General features: G+C 48.2%; 1 protein-coding gene across 2 annotated transcripts; it reads left to right on the top strand.

Annotated features, from left to right (window-relative positions):
• The first annotated feature begins 9,052 nt into the window (after positions 1–9,052).
• On the top strand, positions 9,053–12,496 carry LOC123134816 (bidirectional sugar transporter SWEET6b). 2 transcript variants are annotated; one of them, XM_044553986.1, is made up of 3 exons: positions 9,053–11,105; positions 11,406–11,528; positions 11,627–12,496. In XM_044553986.1, exons 1-3 carry the CDS (start codon positions 10,809–10,811, stop codon positions 12,176–12,178), a joined length of 972 nt encoding a protein of 323 aa, XP_044409921.1. In that variant the 5' UTR covers positions 9,053–10,808; the 3' UTR covers positions 12,179–12,496. The 2 variants fall into 2 exon arrangements, with proteins under 2 accessions (XP_044409921.1, XP_044409922.1); XM_044553987.1 differs by having other exon boundaries at positions 11,454–11,528.
• The last annotated feature ends 8,486 nt before the right edge of the window (positions 12,497–20,982 follow it).

Here is a 20,982-nt window from a genome sequence, read left to right on the forward strand (position 1 = left end):
GCAAGCATCGCTCTCGCGTCATGATCATCACATAACATGTACCTGCAACTGTTGTTGTAGTAATCTGTGAGCCACGAGGACTCAGCAATCCCATTACCATGGGTATCAAGACTAGCAAAGCTTAATGGGTAAGGAAAGGATAAGTGGTGAGCTTGCAGCAGCGACTAAGCATGATATGGTGGCTAACATACGCAAATAAGAGCGAGAAGAGAGCAAAGGAATGGTCGTGAAACTAGCAATGATCAAGAAGTGATCCTGAACTCCTACTTACGTCAAACATAACCCAGAAACCGTGTTCACTTCCCGGACTCCGCCGAAAAGAGACCATCACGGCTACACACACGGTTGATGCGTTTTAATTCGGATCTGGTGTCAAGTTATCTACAACCGGACATTAACAAATTCCCATCTGCCAATAACCGCAGGCACGGCTTTCAAAAGTTTATACCCTGCAGGGGTGTCCCAACTCAGCCCATGATAAGCTCTCGCGATCAACGAAGGATATACCTTGTCCCAGGAAGACCCGATCAGACTCGGAATCCCGGTTTACAAGACATTTCGACAATGGTAAAACAAGACCAGCAAAGCCGCCCGGATGTGCCGACAAATCCCGATAGGAGCTGCACATATCTCGTTCTCAGGGCACACCGGATGAGCAAGACGACGGGTTGGTATAGACCCTGGTTGCCCAGGGGGCGCCAGACATCGCTCGGTTTGGACCAACACTTAGACAAGCACTGGCCCGGGGGGTAAAATAAAGATGACTCTCGAGAGTGCGACTCCCAAGGGAAAAGGGCTAGGTGAGGCAAATGGTAAAGCCAAGGTTGGGCCTTGCTGGAGGAGTTTTATTCAAAGCGAACTGTCAAGGGGGTCCCATAAATCACCCAACCGCGTAAGAAACGCAAAATCCGGGAACATAACACCGGTATGACGGAAACTAGGGAGGCAAGAGTGAAACAAAACACCAGGCGAAAGGCCGAGTCTTCCACCCTTTACCAAGTATATAGATGCATTAATAATATAAGAGATATTGTGATATCCCAACCAAAATCCTGTCCACCATGGAGCAATCTTCAACTTCACCTGCAACTAGCAACGCTATAAGAGGGCTGAGCAAAGCGGTAACATAGCCAAGCAACGGTTTTCTAGGAAGGGTGTCAAAGGTTAGAGGTTCATGGCAATCTGGGAGGCTTGATGAACAAAAGATAGGTAGCGCAGCATAGCGATAGAACGAAGCAACTAGCATAGCAATGATAGTAGTCAGATCCAGGGTAACGGTCATCTTGCCTGAAATCCTGCTAGGAAGAAGAACGAGTCCATGAAGAAGATGAAGCCACGAAGACGAACCAAGCGTAGACGAACGAATCCTCACGATCGCAACGAAACGGGAACTATCAAGAAGAAGCACACAACATGGTAAACACACCACACATGAACAAGACATGATGCACAACAAGCATGATGCATGACAAAGCTACATGAAGCTACTCATGGCAAGAGATGATGCAAACAAGAGCAACACATCAAGCAAGTTTAAATGAGGCCGGGAACAACATATAACAATTCCGGTAAGTCCTCATATGCAAATTTCGAAATTGGTCCAGATCTGAATAAACCTTATGTTCAAGTTGTTAAACAGCAAGTTAAGATGCACCAAGATGATCTACACGAGATTCTAGTCAAGTTACATATAAAGTTCATTTAATTCGGAGCTACGGCCTAGAAGATATGAGCAAAACAAGTTAAGCATGGCATTGATGCAAAAGGCATTCAAACATCAAGCAAACACCTCAAAACAAGGATGCAACATGATAATATGAAGCTACATGCAAAAACAAGCAAGTTTCATATAGAGCACACTCAAAACGGAGCAACGGTTCAACACATACACTCCAAACATGATATAGCAACAATCTGTCCATAACAGCAACTAGGCATCTTGCAAGCATCGAAACAACAGGTTATAGCACCCCAACATGAAAACAAAAGGCATGGTCATGATGTACAGGTAAAGCATAACAAAACATGAACACTGAGCTATCTCCAGAAATCACTAAAACATGCTCAAACACACATGGCAAGATTGCAAATAATAACAGTTTCAGACTTTAGCAGAAATAATATCAGGTTGCAATGTTTAGAGCTATCAAACAACATGTTACATATCATGGCAAACAAAGGCATGGCATGAACCTACTAATTGCATAGAACAAAAGTCCCTTACTGACCAAGAGCCAAAAAGGATCAGAAGAAATGATGGCATCCATGTAAACATGGCAAGTTATATGACAGATTCATACATGGCAGGAACAACGATAAGTAGGCATGTTGATGAGCTTGTACCACTCACCACAGAGCAATACATGGCGTGGCAAGGCAACCAACAGCAAGAAGACATGATTATGAAGCTAAGCATGGCAAGAGAAAGATCATAGTGTGCATGGATCACTAGGAAATCACATGGCAAAACTGAACTTCATGTTAACAGGCTGACAGCAACATCATTTAGCAACTTTGGAGCAAGGTATGAACAATCTACAGCAAGCTATAAATGCAACCAGGGGCATGGATGGATAGCTCATAACCATATGTACAAAACATCCTTACTGAAGTATCTCAAAATAAGCATGGATCTCTCTGTAGCATCAAGTTTACATGGCATAACAATAACAGCAGAACAGGGACCGAAATCAGCAACATCACGAGGCCTAGTTTACAAGCTTGTGCTAGTCACCAAATTGATCACAAAAATACATGGCATACACCCCTGTAAAGATGGCATGGCATAGTTCAAAACACATGTAGACATCAACCTCATAGGATGCACACATCAATCATGGCAAAAATGACAAATGAGCATGTTATAACAGTTTCAGCAGATTAACAGCAACATGCACTCTTGCAACGATGATTTGGGCGTCAAGATGAACTCAAATGAACAAGATGCAATGGAATGAAATGAAGTACTCGTCGAGACGAACAATTTGACATATTACACGCACGAAACGGAGCTACGGATGCAGAGATATGATGTGGTGAACATGGCATGATAATGTCAAAAACTTCGGGGTCAACCTTCGATCTGCACGGTTTACGAGGTTCGTCGGAGATGCTCGCCGGGGTTGAGGTTGACGGCGGACGGAGAAGAAGAGGAAAGGCGCCGGTGGGGAAGAGGCACCGGGGCCGACGCCGGCGGGGCGCAGCGCACGGATCCGTGGTCGGGGGGGCCGGATCTGGCGGCCGGCGGAGCTCCAGCTCGGCGGGGTGCGGGGTCGACGGGGCGAGGCGGCGGGCACCGGCGGCGCGGGGCCGGGGAGGCGCGGGCGGCGCGCGCCCTGGCCGGGTCGGCGGGGAGGAGAGACGCGGGCGCTCGGGGCGGCGCGGCCGAGCGCGGCGGCGGCGAGGCCGCAGCCGGCGGCGGTGCGGAGGGGCGCAGGGCGCACGGCGGACGGTGCGCGGGTCGGGAGGCAGACGGCGGCGCTCGCGCAGGCTCGCGCGGGCCCGCTTCGGGCCTGGCGGGCCGCGGCGGCGCGCGGGACGGGGAGGGAAAGGTGGCGGCTTGTGATTCGCCCAGGGACAGTGGAGGACGTGTCCGGCTGCAGCCGGACGTGTCCGGTGGCGGCGGGAGGAAGAGGACTAGGGTTTGGACCCGGAATTTCGGAGGGGGAGGCATTTATATAGGTAGAGGGAGCTAGGAGAGTCCAAATGGGGTGCGGTTTTCGCCCACACAATCGTGATCGAATGAACGAGAGCATGGAGGGGAGTTAGATGGGTTTTGGGCCACTTTGGAAGGGATTTTGGGCTGCAACACAAAGAGGCTTTTACGGTTACCCGGTTAACCGTTGGAGTATCAAACGACCTTCAAATGGCACGAAACTTGACAGGCGGTCTACCGGTGGTATACCAAGGCCGCTTGGAAAACCTCGGGCCATTCCGAGAAAGTTCAACACCCGCACATGAAAACAAGGTCTGAGAGGGGCGACAGGCGCGCGCGAGAGATCCGGACTCCGAACGGACAACGGAGAGAACCGGGAGAACCCGAACGGATGCAAGTTTTGAAAAACATGCAGATGAAATGCAGATGATGACATGGCAAAATGCAATACGCAAGCAAATGACATGGCAACAACGGCGAAAAACTGGAAGACACCTGGCGCATCGAATCCGGGGCGTTACATAATTCTTATCCATGCCAGCTTGCCATGTTGGATCCTACGTAGCCTGCGGAGGCTGCCAGTGACCAAAAATGTGGTTGTAGAACCAACGACCTTTTACATATCAAAAAGAAGGTCGTTAATTTCCATTAACGACCACCAGCTTTTGACCATCTACTTTTGGTCACAAAAAGGTCGCAAATGAAAAACAATGACCTTTCAGCGAATAGTGATGGTCGCAAGTTGGCATATTTCTTGTAGTGCCTTTTCTTCGGAGTTGGCTTAGGAGTTGGTTTATGAAGTGTCCAATCATTATTATTACTTAGTATATTATTCAATAGCAATTCAGCTTGCTCAACAGTTCTTTCCCTGAAAACACAACCAACATAACTATCTAGGTGGTCTCTAGAAGCATCGGTTAGTCCATTATAAAAGATATCAAGTATTTCATTTTTCTTGAGAGGATGATTAGGCAAAGCATTAAGTAATTAGAGAAGCCTCCCCCAAGCTTGTGGGAGACTCTCTTCTTCAATTTGCACAAAATTAAATATTTCCCGCAGGTCAGCTTGTTTCTTATGAGCAGGAAAATATTTTGCAGAGAAGTAGTAAATCATATCCTGGGGACTACGCACACAAGTAGGAGCAAGAGAATTAAACCATATCTTAGCATCACCCTTTAACGAGAAAGGAAACAATTTATGAATATAGTAATAGCGATATTTTTTCCTCATGAGTAAATAGGGTGGCTATATCATTCAATTTAGTAAGATGTGCGACAATAGTTTCAGATTCATAGCCATAGAAAGGATCAGATTCAACCAAAGTAATTAACTCAGGGTCGACAAAGAATTCATAATCCTTATCAGTAACACAAATAGGTGAAGTAGTAAAAGCAAGGTCATATTTCATTCTAGCATTCAAAGATTTTTCTTTCAACTTAGCTAACAGTTTCTTAAGATCATATCTATCATTGCAAGCAAAGAAGTCTCTAGCAGTTTCTTCATCCATAACATAACCCTCAGGTACAACAGGCAATTCATATGTAGGGGGAGAATCTTCATTATCACTGTCATTAATATCATCTATTTCAGTAATTTCATTCTCTCTAACCCTAGCAAGTTGTTCATCAAGAAATTCACCTAGTGTCACATTATTATAAAGCAGAGAAGTAGTATCATCATAAGAATCATGCATAGCAGAAGTGGCATCATCAATAACATGTGACATATCAGAATCAATAGCAGGTGTAGGTGTCGCAAGTTTACTTAAAACAGAAGGTGAATCAAGTGCAGAGCTAGATGGCAGTTCCTTACCTCCCCTCTCGTAGTTGAGGGAAAAATCGTGGTTCTTTGATCTTTAAAATTCCTCATAGTGATCAACAGATCTAAATCCCAAGTGACTCAAAGAATAGAGCTATGCTCCCCGGTAAGGGCACCAGAAAAAGGTCTTGATAACCCACAAGTATAGGGGATCGCAACAGTTTTCGAGGGTAGAGTATTCAACCCAAATTTATTGATTCGACATGAAGGGAGCCAAAGAATATTCTCAAGTATTAGCAGCTGAGTTGTCAATTCAACCACACCTGAAAGACTTAATATCTACAACAAAGTATTTAGTAGCAATGTAGTATGGAAGTAACAGTAACGGTGGCAAAAGTAATAGTAGAAGTTTTGTAGCAATCATAACAGTGGCAACGGAGAAGTAACTTAGCAAAGATCAATATGAAACGAGCTCATAGGAAACCGATCAATGATGGATAATTATGCCGGATGTCATTCATCATGCAACAGTTATAACATAGGGTGACACAGAACTAGCTCCAATTCATCAATATAATGTAGGCATGTATTCCGAATATAGTCATACGTGCTTATGGAAAAGAACTTGCATGACATCTTTTGTCCTACCCTCCCGTGGTAGCGGGTTCCTATTAGAAACTAAGGGATATTAAGTCCTCCTTTTAATAGAGTACCGGACCAAAGCATTGGCACTTAGTGAATACATGAACTCCTCAAACTACGGTCATCACCGGGAGTGGTCCTGATCATTATCACTTCGAGGTTGCCAGATCGTAACACATAGTAGGTCACTATAACTTGCAGGATAGGATCAAGAACACTCATATATTCATGAAAATATAATAGGTTCAGATCTGAAATCATGGCACTCGGGCCCTAATGACAAGCATTAAGCATGGCAAAGTCATAGCAACATCAATCTTAGAACATAATGGATACTAGGGATCAAACCCTAACAAAACTAACTCGATTACATGGTAAATCTCATCCAACCCATCACCGTCCAGCAAGCCTACGATGGGATTACTCATGCACGGCGGTGAGCATCATGAAGTTGGTGATGGAGGATGGTTGATGATGACGATGGCGATGGATTCCCCTCTCGGGAGCCCCGAACAAACTCCAGATCAGCCCTCCCGAGGAAGAATAGGGCTTGGCGGCTGCTCCATATCGTAAAACATGATGAATCCTTCTCTCTGATTTTTTTCTCCCCGAACGTGAATATATGGAGTTGGAGTTGAGGTCGGTGGAGCTCCAGGGGGCCCACGAGGCAGGGGCGCGCCCCCACCCTCGTGGCCAGGGTGTGGGCCCCCTTTTATTGATTCCTTCACCAGTATTTTTATTAATTCCAAAAAGTGACTCCGTGAATTTTCAGGTCATTCCGAGAACTTTTATTTCTGCACAAAAATAACACCATGGCAATTCTGCTGAAAACAGCGTCAGTCCGGGTTAGTTCCATTCAAATCATGCAAATTAGAGTACAAAACAAGGGCAAAAGAGTTTGGAAAAGTAGATACGTTGGAGACGTATCGGACGGTGCGGGCGATCGATGGTGGTTAGGACGGGGACGGGAAGGCACTAAGTAAACCACACCTACATATGCAAACTAAGAGTTAATTTGAACTCAAATTGCATATAAATCAAATAAACTACCACATATAATTACTCCCAAACTAAAACCCACAAATCACTATACTTATAGAGCATTGGAAGAGCTAATCTAGCAATGAGAGATTAAAGGACAAAGTTGCTAACCTTTGTGATCACTTGGATGGATGGGGCGCCTTCAAATCTTGACAAATTTTGGCAAAAATGAAGGATGAGCTCGAGCAATGGGGAAGAACAGAGGAGAGCAAGGAATGAAAGTGGAAAACAGAGAGAAATGGGCTCGGGCTCGGCGAAGGGTTTACATAGAGGCATCTTTAGTCCCGGTTGGTTATACGAACCGGGACTAAAGATGCATCTCTAGTCCCGGTTCGTGCCACGAACCGGGACTAAAGGTGGTGGTGGGACCCCGGCCTGACACCAGCCCGCCACCACCTCTTTAGTCCCGGTTTGTGGCACGAACCGGTACTAGAGGTTCAACATGAACCGGGACTAATGAGTGTCGCCCGCCTAACCGTTGGAACCGGCACTAATGGTCACATTAGTGCCGGTCCGTAATTGAACCGGAACTAATGAGGTGAACATAAGGTCGCTCTCCACCACATAACTTAAATGTGTTGATTGTGGGAACTGATTGATGGATGTTTACTCATGCGAGGGCTCTTGTTGATGATAGGACAGGGCAATGGGATGCTCCATCCATGCTTCCTTATGGGCGAGGGATCGACGTTGGGCTAGCGGAGGCATGGTGGTGGAGTGACGTCAGGATCCTTCCTCCACGGCCATCCCACGGGACTCATCGAGCATCGACTATAGGAGGGGATCCATGTTGCATGTGTTGACGACTTTGATGCCAACTACCATGTCAGGGTGGTCCTCATTGTCGGCATGGTCCAACGCGTACTCGTCGTCCTCCTTCATAGTGGTGGCCAACTCTAGCGTGGGCTCTTGATCTTCTCATGTGCCTCATAATATGTTAGCTCGCCCAAGTCTATCCTTGGACGAAACGACATAGTGAGGAAGAGATGAGGGAAGCGGAGAAGGAATGAGAGAAGCCATACAGTGGAAGTGGACTAGCTGCAAAGGGGAGTTGAGAAGTAGAGATCGGGATGCGCATGCCTCTTTATAGCTATTGGCGGCGGGCCGAGGAAATTATGGCAGAAACCGGCGCGGGCAAGTGGACACACTGCGATGGACATTAATGGGTGTGTTTCCTTGGGGGTAACATGGCTATAGGACTGGTACGGGCGAATGTGTCATTGGCGGGGAAAGGAAGAAATCAGGTGAAACTCGCCTTCCGCGGGTGTGTTTCGGTTTGAAGTGTGCCCCAACACATCGTTCCCGGCTCCAAATATGGAGACTATGACTATATATTTTTTCTTCTTCTAGCATGCAGTTCAATGTTGCGAATCCTTTGGAGTGTGGTCTATGCCTTTTCTCTTCATAATAGCGGTTGTTTTCATGATGCGGTTCTTTTGGTGACACGACTAGAGTTGCTCTTAAGACAGCCGAGAGCGGGAGGTTTGTTTCGCTTGAGTAGAAACGTTCAAAAAATGAAACAAATTAATTGTTCCACCATGCATGTGTTATTTTGCTCATATAATTATGGTGTGGCTAGCTCTCATTTAGGCGAGAGTTAACTAAGTCTAGTTTACGTGACAAATGCACGGTGGACCAATTAATTTGTTGTTTTTCTTCTTCTTCTTTCACTTTTATTTTTTCTCTTTTTATTTTTTGTCAAGATTTTGTTGTATCTACATCTTTAAAGGAGATGTAGTTGCATGTAGTATGTACACATGCAGTCGCCACTGCAGTTCATCCTTACGGTGGGGTAAAAGAAAAAGAAACCTTTCTTATCCTTATTCTGACGGGGGGTTGTCTGACAAAAAGAAAAAGGAGAGGGAAGGGAATTGGGGAGAGGGGTGTTGTGTGTGGAGGGCGGAGAGCGAGAAGCTACGAGTTGGTGAGGGGTTTCGGCCCCGGCCTCCATTCGGGCGCACCGCACACAGGGGAGGAGAGCGAGGGAGGGGGAGCTGGCCGCAGGCGGGCATGGCGGCCCCCGACATCTCGGCGGATGACACCCGCAGGGAGCTCGTGCTGGGGTGGATCGGCGTGTTGACGGCAGGGGCAGTGATCCTCTTCCCGCTGTAAGTCCCTCGAACTCTGCTCTCTGCTCCTGCTCTCCATGCTGTCCGATTTCGCCGCCGCGTAGGAAGCCGCGCCCCTCGACTCTGGCCCCGTCGGCGTCCGCCTCCACCGGCCCGTGGCCGGCGGCCTGAGTAGATCCCGATGGCGCTCCTCCCGCGGCGTGCTGCTCTCGATTCCTGGCCGGCCGCGAAACCCTTAGTTACATGTCCGCAGCCGGTGAAGGCCGCGCCTCCTCCTCCATGTCCGCGGCCGGTGAAGGCCGCGCCTCCTCTGCTGCGTATGCTCGCCGCTGGCAAGGGCAGTACTTTTTTTTGTTCAGTCTGAAAATTAGTTGCGCAAGAACAGATCGGTCCAGGAGGCGCTAACCAGGGAGACGTCGCTGTCGGACCTAGCGAAGGGGTTAACGACCTAGCATATGATCCCGGAGCTGACAAAAATTGCAGCGATGCTAGATGATGTTCAGCTTCAACATGACCAGCAGGATGAAATTAGCTGGCAGCTCTCGCCTGATTGTGCATATTCCGCATGCTCGGCGTACTTGATTCAGTTTGAGGGATCAACCCCCCTGGAGGGATACCAACTCATTTGGTCGGCCTGGGCTCCGGGGCAATGTTGTTGTTTTTTCATTTGGACTGCCATCTTAGGGAAGATCCTGACAGCTGATGCCTCTCTGCTGCGTAGGCTCGCCGTTAGTCGACGGCTCGACGCAGCCACGCGGCTGCTGGGTAGGACAGGACCATTTTTGGTAGCGATCCTTCCTTCCTACTTGTTCATTGTACAATGTTGTTCCTTAGTTGATAAATTTTAGTATAGAAGATATTGCTGGGCAGTACTTGCTATTTTTGTGTGGAAAGTATATACCCTGATTATCGTTTAGGAGTACCGTGAACAAGTACTGCCCAGCAAAGGAGTAATAAGTAGAAATCACCAAACGATCTAACTAACAAAAGTAGCCAGCTTGTGTTGGGCCAGGTTACACTCTTATTTTACTAATAGTCCTGCACCAACATGAGCTTTTTCTCGCATTGTTTCGGCGTATTGGCTCAAGAAGACTAGTAGCCAATCCGGCCCTGCTTGATTCTATCGTTGGGCAAGATCAAGTGACTCCTCTTTTCATTTCCCAACGCGCTGGCCATTGTGCATGAAACTGTTGCATGATAATCATACTCTGCTTCACTTGTTTGCAAGATATGATTTCCGCACAAGGTTCAATAGGTCCTCCTTACTGTTGCTTGTGTCATTTGAGGCCCCTTCCCTACTTTCATTTTGTTTCAAGTCAAGGCTTAATTTGTAGGCGCTGCGAATGGTAAAACACACATTCTTATGCAAACTCCACGCTAGTTGATCTTATGTTGACTGAGCAGGGACCTTTATTTTGTTTATTTTTGTGCATGCCTTTATTCTGCCTACCATGTTTGCAAATTGTAATAGCGTGTTGACACCAATATATAGTTTGTACTGTAGTTGTTATTCTTCATCTTAACATGTTTATGTTTGTGCACATGTCCCTCGAGGCACGCCGACGTTCTTGGCGATCAAGAGGACGCACCTGGTCGGGACAGCGGAGCCATACTCCTGCATTGCTGTCATATTCAACTCGGCAATGTGGTTGATGTATGGCATCCCCACCATCCGCGAGTTTGTGAACCTGCCGGTGATGATAGCAAACGGGGTCGGGATTCTAGTTGAGCTGTTCTATATTTACGTCTTCATCCGACACGCCGTTGGCCGCCGGCGCAAACCGGTTTTCGTTCTGCTTGCTTCGAGCGTGGTGATCTTCACTGTACTTGGGGTCTTCCTAGGGATGACTGTGTACCGGCACAAGTGGCCGTGTACCTTTGTGGGAGACTTGGCAGCTATTTCAGGCGTCGTCATGTACCTCATTCCTATCATTAACACGGTAAGCTACCATTGTTTGTTTCTACATTTTCCTTTTATGTTGATTAGCATTTATCATCAGGATAATTGTGATAGGATTAGTTGTTATGCACAATTAAGGTCACCAACAAACTGCATGAACAAAGCAGCCCAGACTTGGTTTTCTCCATGCGTGTCTTTGTTGGTCCTTTTTCTTGTTCAGCGGTTTGGTGCATATGTGTACCGAGGCCAAATCAAGTCTGACTGAGATTACTCCCGTTTCATACTGTGTTCGGTTTCAGTTTCAATGGAAAATTGTGGCTAACCTGTTTCTGAATTTCAGATTAAAGGGATCTGGAACCGCGACCTGACACGCTTGTCATGGTGGCAGCCCTTTGCGGCCCTGGCTAATGGGTCCATATGGACGGCTTATTCACGTGTTGGCCGAGTGAGGATGTTCATTCTTGTAAGTGTGCAAGCCACCCAGTGGAGTGGACTGAAGCTTTATTATTGCCTTGCCACCCCCAAATATGCTATCCATTCTGAGCTCTTGTTGGTATGCAGGTGCCAAGCATTGCAGCCATCTGCTCGGCCGTTTTCCAGGAGATCTCGTGGTTTATCGTGTACTTCAGAGGGCCGCCGCCTGCGCCAGTGCCACCACCACCGCCAACGCCACCGCCAAGTTCTGACATTGAGTTGCCGCCACATGCGGCTGCCGGCACCAGGGTTCAGGGAGGAAACGGAGGCAGGGAGGAGCTAGGAGGAGGCGACAGGGTTCAGGGAGGAGAGGCAGGCACGGAGCAGCTAGGTGGAGGCGACGGTGGACAGGGAGGAGAGAAAGGCAAGGAGCAGCTCGAAGCACAAGTCAGTGCCGAGGGGCAACAACAGCTGTCCTCTGCCGTCGGCCCGCCTGCGCCTGAAGGCGCCAAGCTCCAGGACGTCGCCCTGCCTGCGCCTGAAGACGCCGCGCTCAAGGACGTCGGCGCGCCCAAGGACATCGCCCCGCCTGCGCCTGAAGACGCCGCGCTCAAGGACGTCGCCCCGCCTGCGCCTCCCGTCGTTGCGCCGCCGCTCCAGCCTCAGGAGGAGGATGACGAGATTCCGGAGCAAGACTGATCGTGTGCGACCATGGCATCGCGATACCACCGTCGCTACCTCAACCCAGATGATGCGAACTGACCAATCCATCTTGATTCTAGGAACCAGAAATGTCTGATGGCAATTTTGTTCTGCAGCTGCCACGCCAACATCCGCGTACATTTCTCGAGCCTTGGCCTGTCACAAATGTCAGGAACTGTGTCCTGGCTACTCCTACTTCCTCATTTAGCTCTGAACAGTCACTGACTGCTTTTTGTAGTGATGAGATGCACTGTCGTGGCTCCTAGCTTCGTATAAAAGCTGGAGAGTGGGAGGATGGGTGGCACGACAAATGAACCAAACTTCTTTCGTTTCCTTCCCTTGCGCCGCCAGTTTACCTTCTGTTTAGTTGGCCTTCTCCCTCCATTTCGAGCTACAGTAGATTTTATCCGTTCTTCCCCTGTTTTGCTAGATTTGCTACACCCCCAGCTCATTGACTGCCGAATCCCTTTGGTGATTCCTAACACCTTGGTGCAGAATGTGCAACCCTCCTATGTGCTTGATGTCAAGAGCCACGTTGATGGCTTCTTGTTCTACAGTTCCCACGGTCACCGCATGGAGCCACCGGCGGGTGCACCAGCGGCATAGTCCGGACACATCAAGGAGTTAGCGCTGATGGGCTGGGTGATGATGAACTCCGCTTGCACCCAGCGTGGCGAAGTGGACGCGAGTGGTGTGATGACGAGCTCTGTGTCGTCGTCCTCCTCGGCGCCGGCTTGACGACGTTGACGGGGGGTGGCATCATGCCGAGCTCGACGTCTTGGTCCTTGGCGGTGTCGGCTAGACGATGTCGACGACGGGCTTAGCGGCGAACTCCAAACCATCGTCCTTCACGGCAACGGTTTGACGACATCGATGGCGGGTGGTGTCACTGCGGGCTCCGTGTCTTCTCCCTCAACGGCACCGGCTTGACGAAGTGGACGAAGAGCGTGACAGCGAGCTCCAAGTCCATCCGGCGCGATGAAGCAGACCACGGGTTGCGTGATGGCGAGCTCCGTGTCATCGTATTTCGCAGCGTCGGTGTGGCGAGGTGAACGGTAGATATATCATGGCGGTGATCTCCGCGCCTCCATCTTCATCGGTGTCTGGCGCGTCGAAGTGGAAGGTGGGCTGCGTGCTGGCAATTAAGCTTCGTGTCGCCGAAGTGGACGGCCGGCGGCGTCACGGCTAGCTCCGTGTCCCATCTTCATCAGTGTCCGGTGGGAGGCATAGGTCGTGACCACGAGCTTCACCTCTTCGTCTTCATAAGCGTCCTGTGCGACAAAGTGGACGGTGTACGTCAAAACCGCGTCTCCACCTTCATCGGCGTCCAGCATCACAAAGTGGACAGCGAACACCATGACCGCGAGATCCACGTCTCCATCATCATCGGCTTTGTGAAGTGGATGGCGGGCGGCGTCATTGCGGCGTCTTGATGAGCTACATGCATCCATCTTCAATGGCATAGGCTCGACGAAGTGGACGGTGGGCATCGTCTTGGCGAGCTCCACATCCTCGTCATCAACGGCATCTGGTGCGGCGAAGTTTTCAGCTGGCGGTATCATGGCGCCGAGCTCCACATCCTTGTCCTCGGCGGCTTCCGACGTGGCAAACTGTTCAGCTCGAGGTTGATGTTGGTGGGGGGTCATCGTCGTGCGTGACACAACTCCGGCGTTGCCGTGCATGGCTGGGCGTCGTCGACGTGCGTGATGGCGTGTGGGCGAGCTCCGGCCAGCCATCATCGTCTTTCACGGCAGCGTCCGGTCCGATTGTCATCAAAGAGGGGGAGGTGGAGAGGAAGAGAGAGAATAGGACGCGGCATTACCATTAGAAAAGGTGTGCTTCGTCTCCATGGCGCCTCGTGGACCGCTCCTCCTCATTGCTCCCGCTCCCTATAGGAGATCTGCTTCTCCTCCTTGCTCAGGCTTAGGAGTTGATGGACGGGTTTGCCTTAGACTGAGTCGCCGCCGCGGCCGCCGGCGGCAGCCCCGGCCAGATGCTCTGATTTCTGCCACACTTTCTAACAGCATGTCGCGAGCCACACAGTGTTGGACCATCCGAGGCAAAAAACGCTGCTCGAACAGACGGTGCATATGCAAAAAAATTGGACCGTGGCCTCCTCATGAAGTAAAATGCAACACCTCGCGGTGCAAATATACATCACGAGATGCATCTAGTCCAAAACCAGCCGCCGCCCGCGAACGCCCAACCGCCACTTTATTTCCGTTCCCGCCCGCGCACGTTCGCCCGCCCGAAGAACAGCCGGCCGGAATCCGCCGCCGCGACCCCAAAACCTCGCCGTCGGCGCCGCCACCACCCCACGTCCCCTCCACCGCCCTCCGGCGCCGCCGCCCTCCGCCCTCGTCGCCCCCATCGCCTCCCCACCGCCACCCGGACGCCGCCGAATCGGGTGGCAGCCGACGCGGGATTCGGCCCCTCCGGTGGTCCGGCTGCCGCGGTAGGCCTCAACCGGGTCTTAGGCTGCCGCCGACCTCCTCCCATCCGCCGTGAGCCTGTCCACGGCCGTTGCGCCGGCCGCACGACCGCTTCCCAGCCGCCCTCCGCCCGGCTGCCGAACTAGTCTTCGCCGCTCGCCGAGCTCCTCTTGGCCGGCCTCCAACCTCATTTCTTATCACCGCCGCCGTCCGGAGCCGACAGCAGCCGTCCGCAGCAGCCAATCCAACCGGCGGCCATCTTCTTCTACCGCGCGCACAAGGTGTTCGACGGAATTCCCCAAGGTAAAAAAATGACAAAACTTGATGATTTAACTTGGGATTTGATAGTATGTTTGACAGTAGTTGTGTGCATTGTAGATGAGCTTGGTTGACTCCTCTTTCGTGGATGATTCATCGCCGGACGAGGAATTTGATTTGCATGAAGAAGAGGAGATTGCTATGCTAGTGGACATGCACAAGAGGAAGAAACCGAAGCACGGTGGTTCCGTTTATGGTCGTGTGTTCATTCGGAGAGAACGGATTGATGCACACAAACAGTTGGTGCGCAACTACTTTGCATCGTCACCTGTTTTTCTGGAGAATTACTTTCGACGACGTTTCAGAATGTCGAAAGACTTGTTCTTTCGCATTTGCATCTCCTGGATCTGAAAAACTATGTAATAATTTGATATTGTGGACATGATTTTTTTATGTTATTTTCAAATATTTGCGGTTGTACAGTGGCTGCTGGCCGGTTTTGGACCATCTATTGGAGTTGCTCTTTTGGACCATGAATTTGGACCATCTATTGAAGTTGGCCTTTTTTGGAGCTCCAAAACGGACTTTTTGGCGGTCTAAAACTTACAGCTCCGGTTTTGGACCGTCAAAATTTGGACCATCTATTGGAGATGCTCTAAGCCGATCGATAAATCCGGCCCCACATAGCACTGTGAACCGTCATCCCAAAAGTAGTAAAACCATAGATTTATTTAAAATGCACATATAACTTGTTGAATAAGTAAATACACATTTAGATATGCAACAATATGAAACGGCAACAAGCATTTTGACTGCTTGTCATGGATAACTCTATCATGCGACTCCCCCTTTGGATGTCTATATCAAGAGACTATTCTGCAATCCAAAGGATGGGGAGGTTCCCAGAAGGCCAAGAGTAGTTGCCGGCTCGAAGTACTCTCAGGGTGTCATAAGGGTTATGACTATGGTCTTAAATTGATTAATGTTGCCAAGTAAAAAATGTGGGTCTTATATGTTGCTCGGGATCAGGATGTGCTGTCGTGGTGAAGTTGTTAAGGTTAGGATTGCAAGGCATTGCAATCATTTATCTCCATGCCCGAAAGGTATGTCGATCGGATTGTGCAAAAAAAAAAAACTCACTTGACTAAGGGTGTGTTCATTAGTCCTCCTTATTACTAACTCCTCAGCTTCCCGGCCAACCATCAGCTTCCATCTTCTCATTACAAAAACAGGAGCCATCGATCCATCCATTTGGTTCGACAAATTATGTTTTTGATCTCTCTCCTAGCAGGAATCCCATGAACGTGCATTGTGGCCATAGGTCAAAGAGCTAGAAGTGGAGGTAGGGCTTCAGAAGCAGAAGAAGGTGGCCGAGTTGGTCACGCTGGTGGTGGCGCTCAGGTCGGGGATCATTCTTGGTGAGGCGGAGAGGTAGCCAACCCGGTCGCACAGACGCGGGGAAGACGAGGGTTAGTAGAGGGAAGCTCGTACTGATCGGGATGCAGGAGGGTGAGGGCAGCCTGGCAGCAGTCTCCTCACGGCTATACACAATGTGGGTTGTACGTGATGTCTACTACGCAACTTTCTTATAGACTCGTGTTAGGTCTCCAAGCGCAGAGTTTGGTAGGACAGTAGCAAATTTATCTCAAGTGGATAACCTAAGGTTTATCAATCCGTGGGAGGCATAGGATAAAGATGGTCTCTCTTGAACAACCCTGCAACCAAATAACAAAGAGTCTCTTGTGTCCCCAACACACCCAATACAATGGTAAATTGTATAGGTGCACTAGTTCGCGAAGAGATGGTGATACAAGCGTAATATGGAAAGCAGATATATGTTTTTGTAATCTGAAAATATAAAAACAGCAACGTAGCAAGCGGTAAAAGTGAGCGAAAACGGTATTGCAATGCTTAAAAACAAGGTCTAGGGTTCATACTTTCACTAGTGCAAGTTCTCTCAACAATGATAGCATAATTAGATCATATGGGAATCCCTCAACGTGCGACAAAAGCCATTCCATAGTTTCTATCGCAGAGAATATAAGATGAAATTGCTTGTAGGGTACGAAACCACCTCAAAGTTATTCTTTTCGATTAATCCATTGAGCTATTCCTATAAGTGTCACAAACAACCCTAGAGTTCGTAGTAAAATAACACCATATGACACACATCAATAAACCCTAATGTCACCTAGATACTCCAATGTCATCACAAGTATCCGTGTGTCAATTATACGATATGCATCAAACAACTTCAGATTCATAATATTCAATCCAACACAAAGAACCTCAAAGAGTGCCCCAACATTTCTACCGGAGAAACAAGGATGAAAACGTGCATCAACCGCTGTGCATAGATTATCCCAATGTCACCTAGGGAATCCGCGAGTTGAGTGCTAAAACATACATCAAGTGAATCAATAGATACCCCATTGTCACCACGGGTATCCCACGCAAGAACATACATGAACTGTTCTCAAATCCATAATAGTATTCAATACAATAATAGTGAAACCTCAAAGGTAAAACTCGATTCATCACAAGAAGGTAGAGGGGGAGAAACACCATATGATCCAATTATAGTAACAAAGCTCGTGGTACATCAAGATCATGCAATACCAAGAACATGAGAGAGAGAGAGATCAAACACATAGCTACTGGTACATACCCTCAGCCCCGAGGGTGAACTACTCCCTCCTCATCATGGAGAGCGCTGGGATGATGAAGATAGCCACCTGTGATGGTTTCCCCCTCCAGCTGGGTGCCGGAACGGGCTCCTGACTGGTTTTTCATCGCTACAGAGGCTTGCGGTGGCGGAACTCCCGATCTAGGTTTGTTTCTGGAGTTTTCTGGATTTATACGAAATTTTGGTGTCGGTTTCAAGTCAGGGTGGTCCACGAGGTAGCGGCAAGGTAGGGGGCGCCCTCCACCCTTGGGGATGCCTCGTGGCTCCTCTAGTCCATCTTCGATACTCCGTGGGCTTCTTTTGATCCATAAAAAATCGTCGTAAAGTTTCAGCTCGTTTGCACTCCGTTTGGTATTCCTTTTCTGTAAAACTCAAAAACAAGGAAAAAACAGAAACTGAGACTGGGCTCTAGGTTAATAGATTAGTCCCAAAAATAATATAAAATAAAAAATAAATACATATAAAACATCCAAAATAGATAATATAGTAGCATGGAACAATCAAACATTTAGATACGTTGGAGACGTATCAGTAGGCATGGCGACTTCTAGGGTTTTCTCTTCAGGAAGGGAATGGAGTCGTTGTATCAGGGCTTGGGAGAGCAGTAGCTAGCGAACCGGTGCGCTGAAAGTTCACTTGGCGGTGGCATATGCATGTAATATCACTCAACTCCATCTCCTTTATTTTCTCACATCCTCAAGAGGCAAACTTCCCTCACCCCACAGTATTTCCACTACAACGCTCGTAAGCTTCTCGTTTTTGACTTTGTAGTGTTCGGTCCACCTCCACTCATAGAGTCAGCAGAGCTAGGAGCCAAAAGAATGCCTATGTTGTGGCAATTCCATGCAGAAGGTAATGGGTTACTGTCAAGGTTCTAGGCTGAGTGGCAAGAACAACTCTGAATTTGTTATGAGCCCAAATACATAATAGATTCAGTGAGTCCTTGCCAATAACCATGTCTGCTGAATAAAAATATTAAATTGAAGCCCTGGACAATTAGAGAATATAAGTGCTCGACCAATTCTTGGAGCGATGGAAACGGAACACGCCCTAAGAACTTTCAATTTTGTTCACACAAATCTAAAAATGTTCATATTGCTATATTAATTTGTTTATGTGGTGTGTAAAAAGATTACTGTTTGTTCATCTTACATGGATCCCAATGTGGACCAACGGTTCTTGGCGTTGTATGAGAACTAAGAGACCTCGGAAAAAAATAGTATACGACCGGGTCGTACCAAGCCCATCGTGAGACCCTACCCAGCAGAGGACACTTGGCAAAAGCGAATCTCAACACAGCCGCCAATTAATTAACCCTCTAATTCCAATTGCTAATCCCGTTCCTATTCCAAACATCCAGCCGCTACCAAATCTGGATCCCCTTTCCTTTCTCCGGCGTCCACGCCGCCGCCGCAAGCTCAATTTTTTTCCTGAATCCGCTTTCTTTCTGCGGTGTCTACTCTCGCTCATCGTCGCCGCTGCAAGCTACCTGTCGCAGAAGCACTAGAGCTCCATCCCTGCTGTTTTCCCCCGCCGTCTAAGATCAAGTTCCTGGCCGCCCCGGCAGCCACCGGCGCTCCGTCCCGGAAAAAAACCCTCGGCGCCCCAGCAGCCACCGGCGCCCCGACTGCATGGGTGGGAGGCGCTGCCACATCATCGATCCATGTGATCGATCCGTGTGTTGTGTTTCTTCTTTGCCGTCTACGTTTCGTTTTACACATGGCAAACAACAAACTTTGATGTATGTAATAAAAATAACAGACGGCAAAGACTTTGTCGTCTGTATTTTTTAATTCAGACGGCAAAGACTTTGCCACGTCATCGATCCATGTGATCGATTCGTGTGCTGTGTTTCTTTTTTGCCATTTACGTTTTGTTTTACACACGGCAAACAACAAACTTTGCCGTCTGTATTTTCTATTTCAGATGGCAAAGTATACTCTTTGCCGTTTGTAAAACAAAATAAAGACTCTTTGCCGTCTGTAATAAAAAACACAGACGGCAAAATATATTTTTGCCATCAGTCATTCTTTACCGTCAGCAGCTGACGGCAAATGTGCTCTTTGCCGTCTGTCCCGACGAAAAGCTGACGGCAAAGATGCCTACAGACGGCAAACTAGTTGTTTCCTGTAGTGGCAGTCATCTGCAAACAAAAGATGTGAAATACCCGGCGCTTGCTGTTCACCTTGAATTCCAGCAGAGCTCCTCTATTACACGCATCCTGCAGCAACACAGAGAGAGCCTCGGCCACGAACAAGAATAAATAAGGAGATAGAGGGTCTCCTTGCCTGATACCACATGAAGGCGTAAATGTCTCCAAGAGTTGGCCGCTGAAGCGAACAGAGAATTTCACCGAGGTAACACAGGCCATAATCCACTTTATCCAGCCTCTCGCAAACCCGAGCGGACTCAACATACACTTCAGAAAATTCCAATCCATTCCATCATATGCCTTAGCTAGATCAAGTTTATACGTACAAAACTCACCCCACCTATCCTTAAGAGTACTCAAAGAGTGCATACACTCAAACGCAATAAGCGCATTATCAGATATTAGTCTCCCAGGAATAAAAGCACTTTGTGTTGGAGAGATCATACCATCAAGGAGCAGCCTCAATTTGTTCACTAGGCACTTTGAGATAATTTTATAGATGACATTGCAGAGGCTGATAGGCCGAAATTCTTTGATCGATTGGGTGTTCTTTACCTTTGATACAAGAACAATTACCGTATCATTAACACCTTCCGGCATCATACCAGTATCAAAGAACTTTTTAACTGCACGAATAATGTCCTCCTTCAACACTCTCCAATTGCGCTGAAAAAATCTTGCCGAAAAGCCATCAGGACATGGAGCTTTAAGCGGCCCAATTTGAAAGAGTAATGTTTTTACCTATTCTTCTCCAGGGGAAGGTGGTGGTCTTGCGGTGTTCTGGGATGATTCTTATACTATACAGTTGAACAAATATGGGAAGCATTTCATTGATATGTTTATCTGTACTGCTAATGGAGCAAAGTGGAGAAGCACCTTTATCTATGGAGAGCCTAAGGCTAGTCAAAGGTACGTCATGTGGGAACTTTTACGGAGAATTAAGCCTATAGGTTCTGGTCCTTGGTTCATGGTTGGAGATTTAAATGAAGCGATGTGGCAAAATGAACATTTTTCCCAGAATAAGAGGTTTAATTCTTTGATGGCTGATTTTAGGAGTGTGCTCTCTGATTGTAATCTTTTTGACTTGGGGTTTCATGGTACGCCATGGACTTATGACAACAAGCAACAGGGTTCCAAAAATGTTAGAGTAAGATTGGACAGAGCTGTTGCATGTCCTCAATGGTCGGCACTATTTCCGGAGTGCAGGGTGTGTCATATTATTAGCTCAAGATCTGACCATTGCCCTCTGCTCAATCAACTTAAGGGGTTGCCT

The sequence above is a fragment of the Triticum aestivum genome, chromosome 6B, assembly GCF_018294505.1.
Source record: "Triticum aestivum cultivar Chinese Spring chromosome 6B, IWGSC CS RefSeq v2.1, whole genome shotgun sequence".
NCBI lineage: Eukaryota > Viridiplantae > Streptophyta > Magnoliopsida > Poales > Poaceae > Triticum > Triticum aestivum.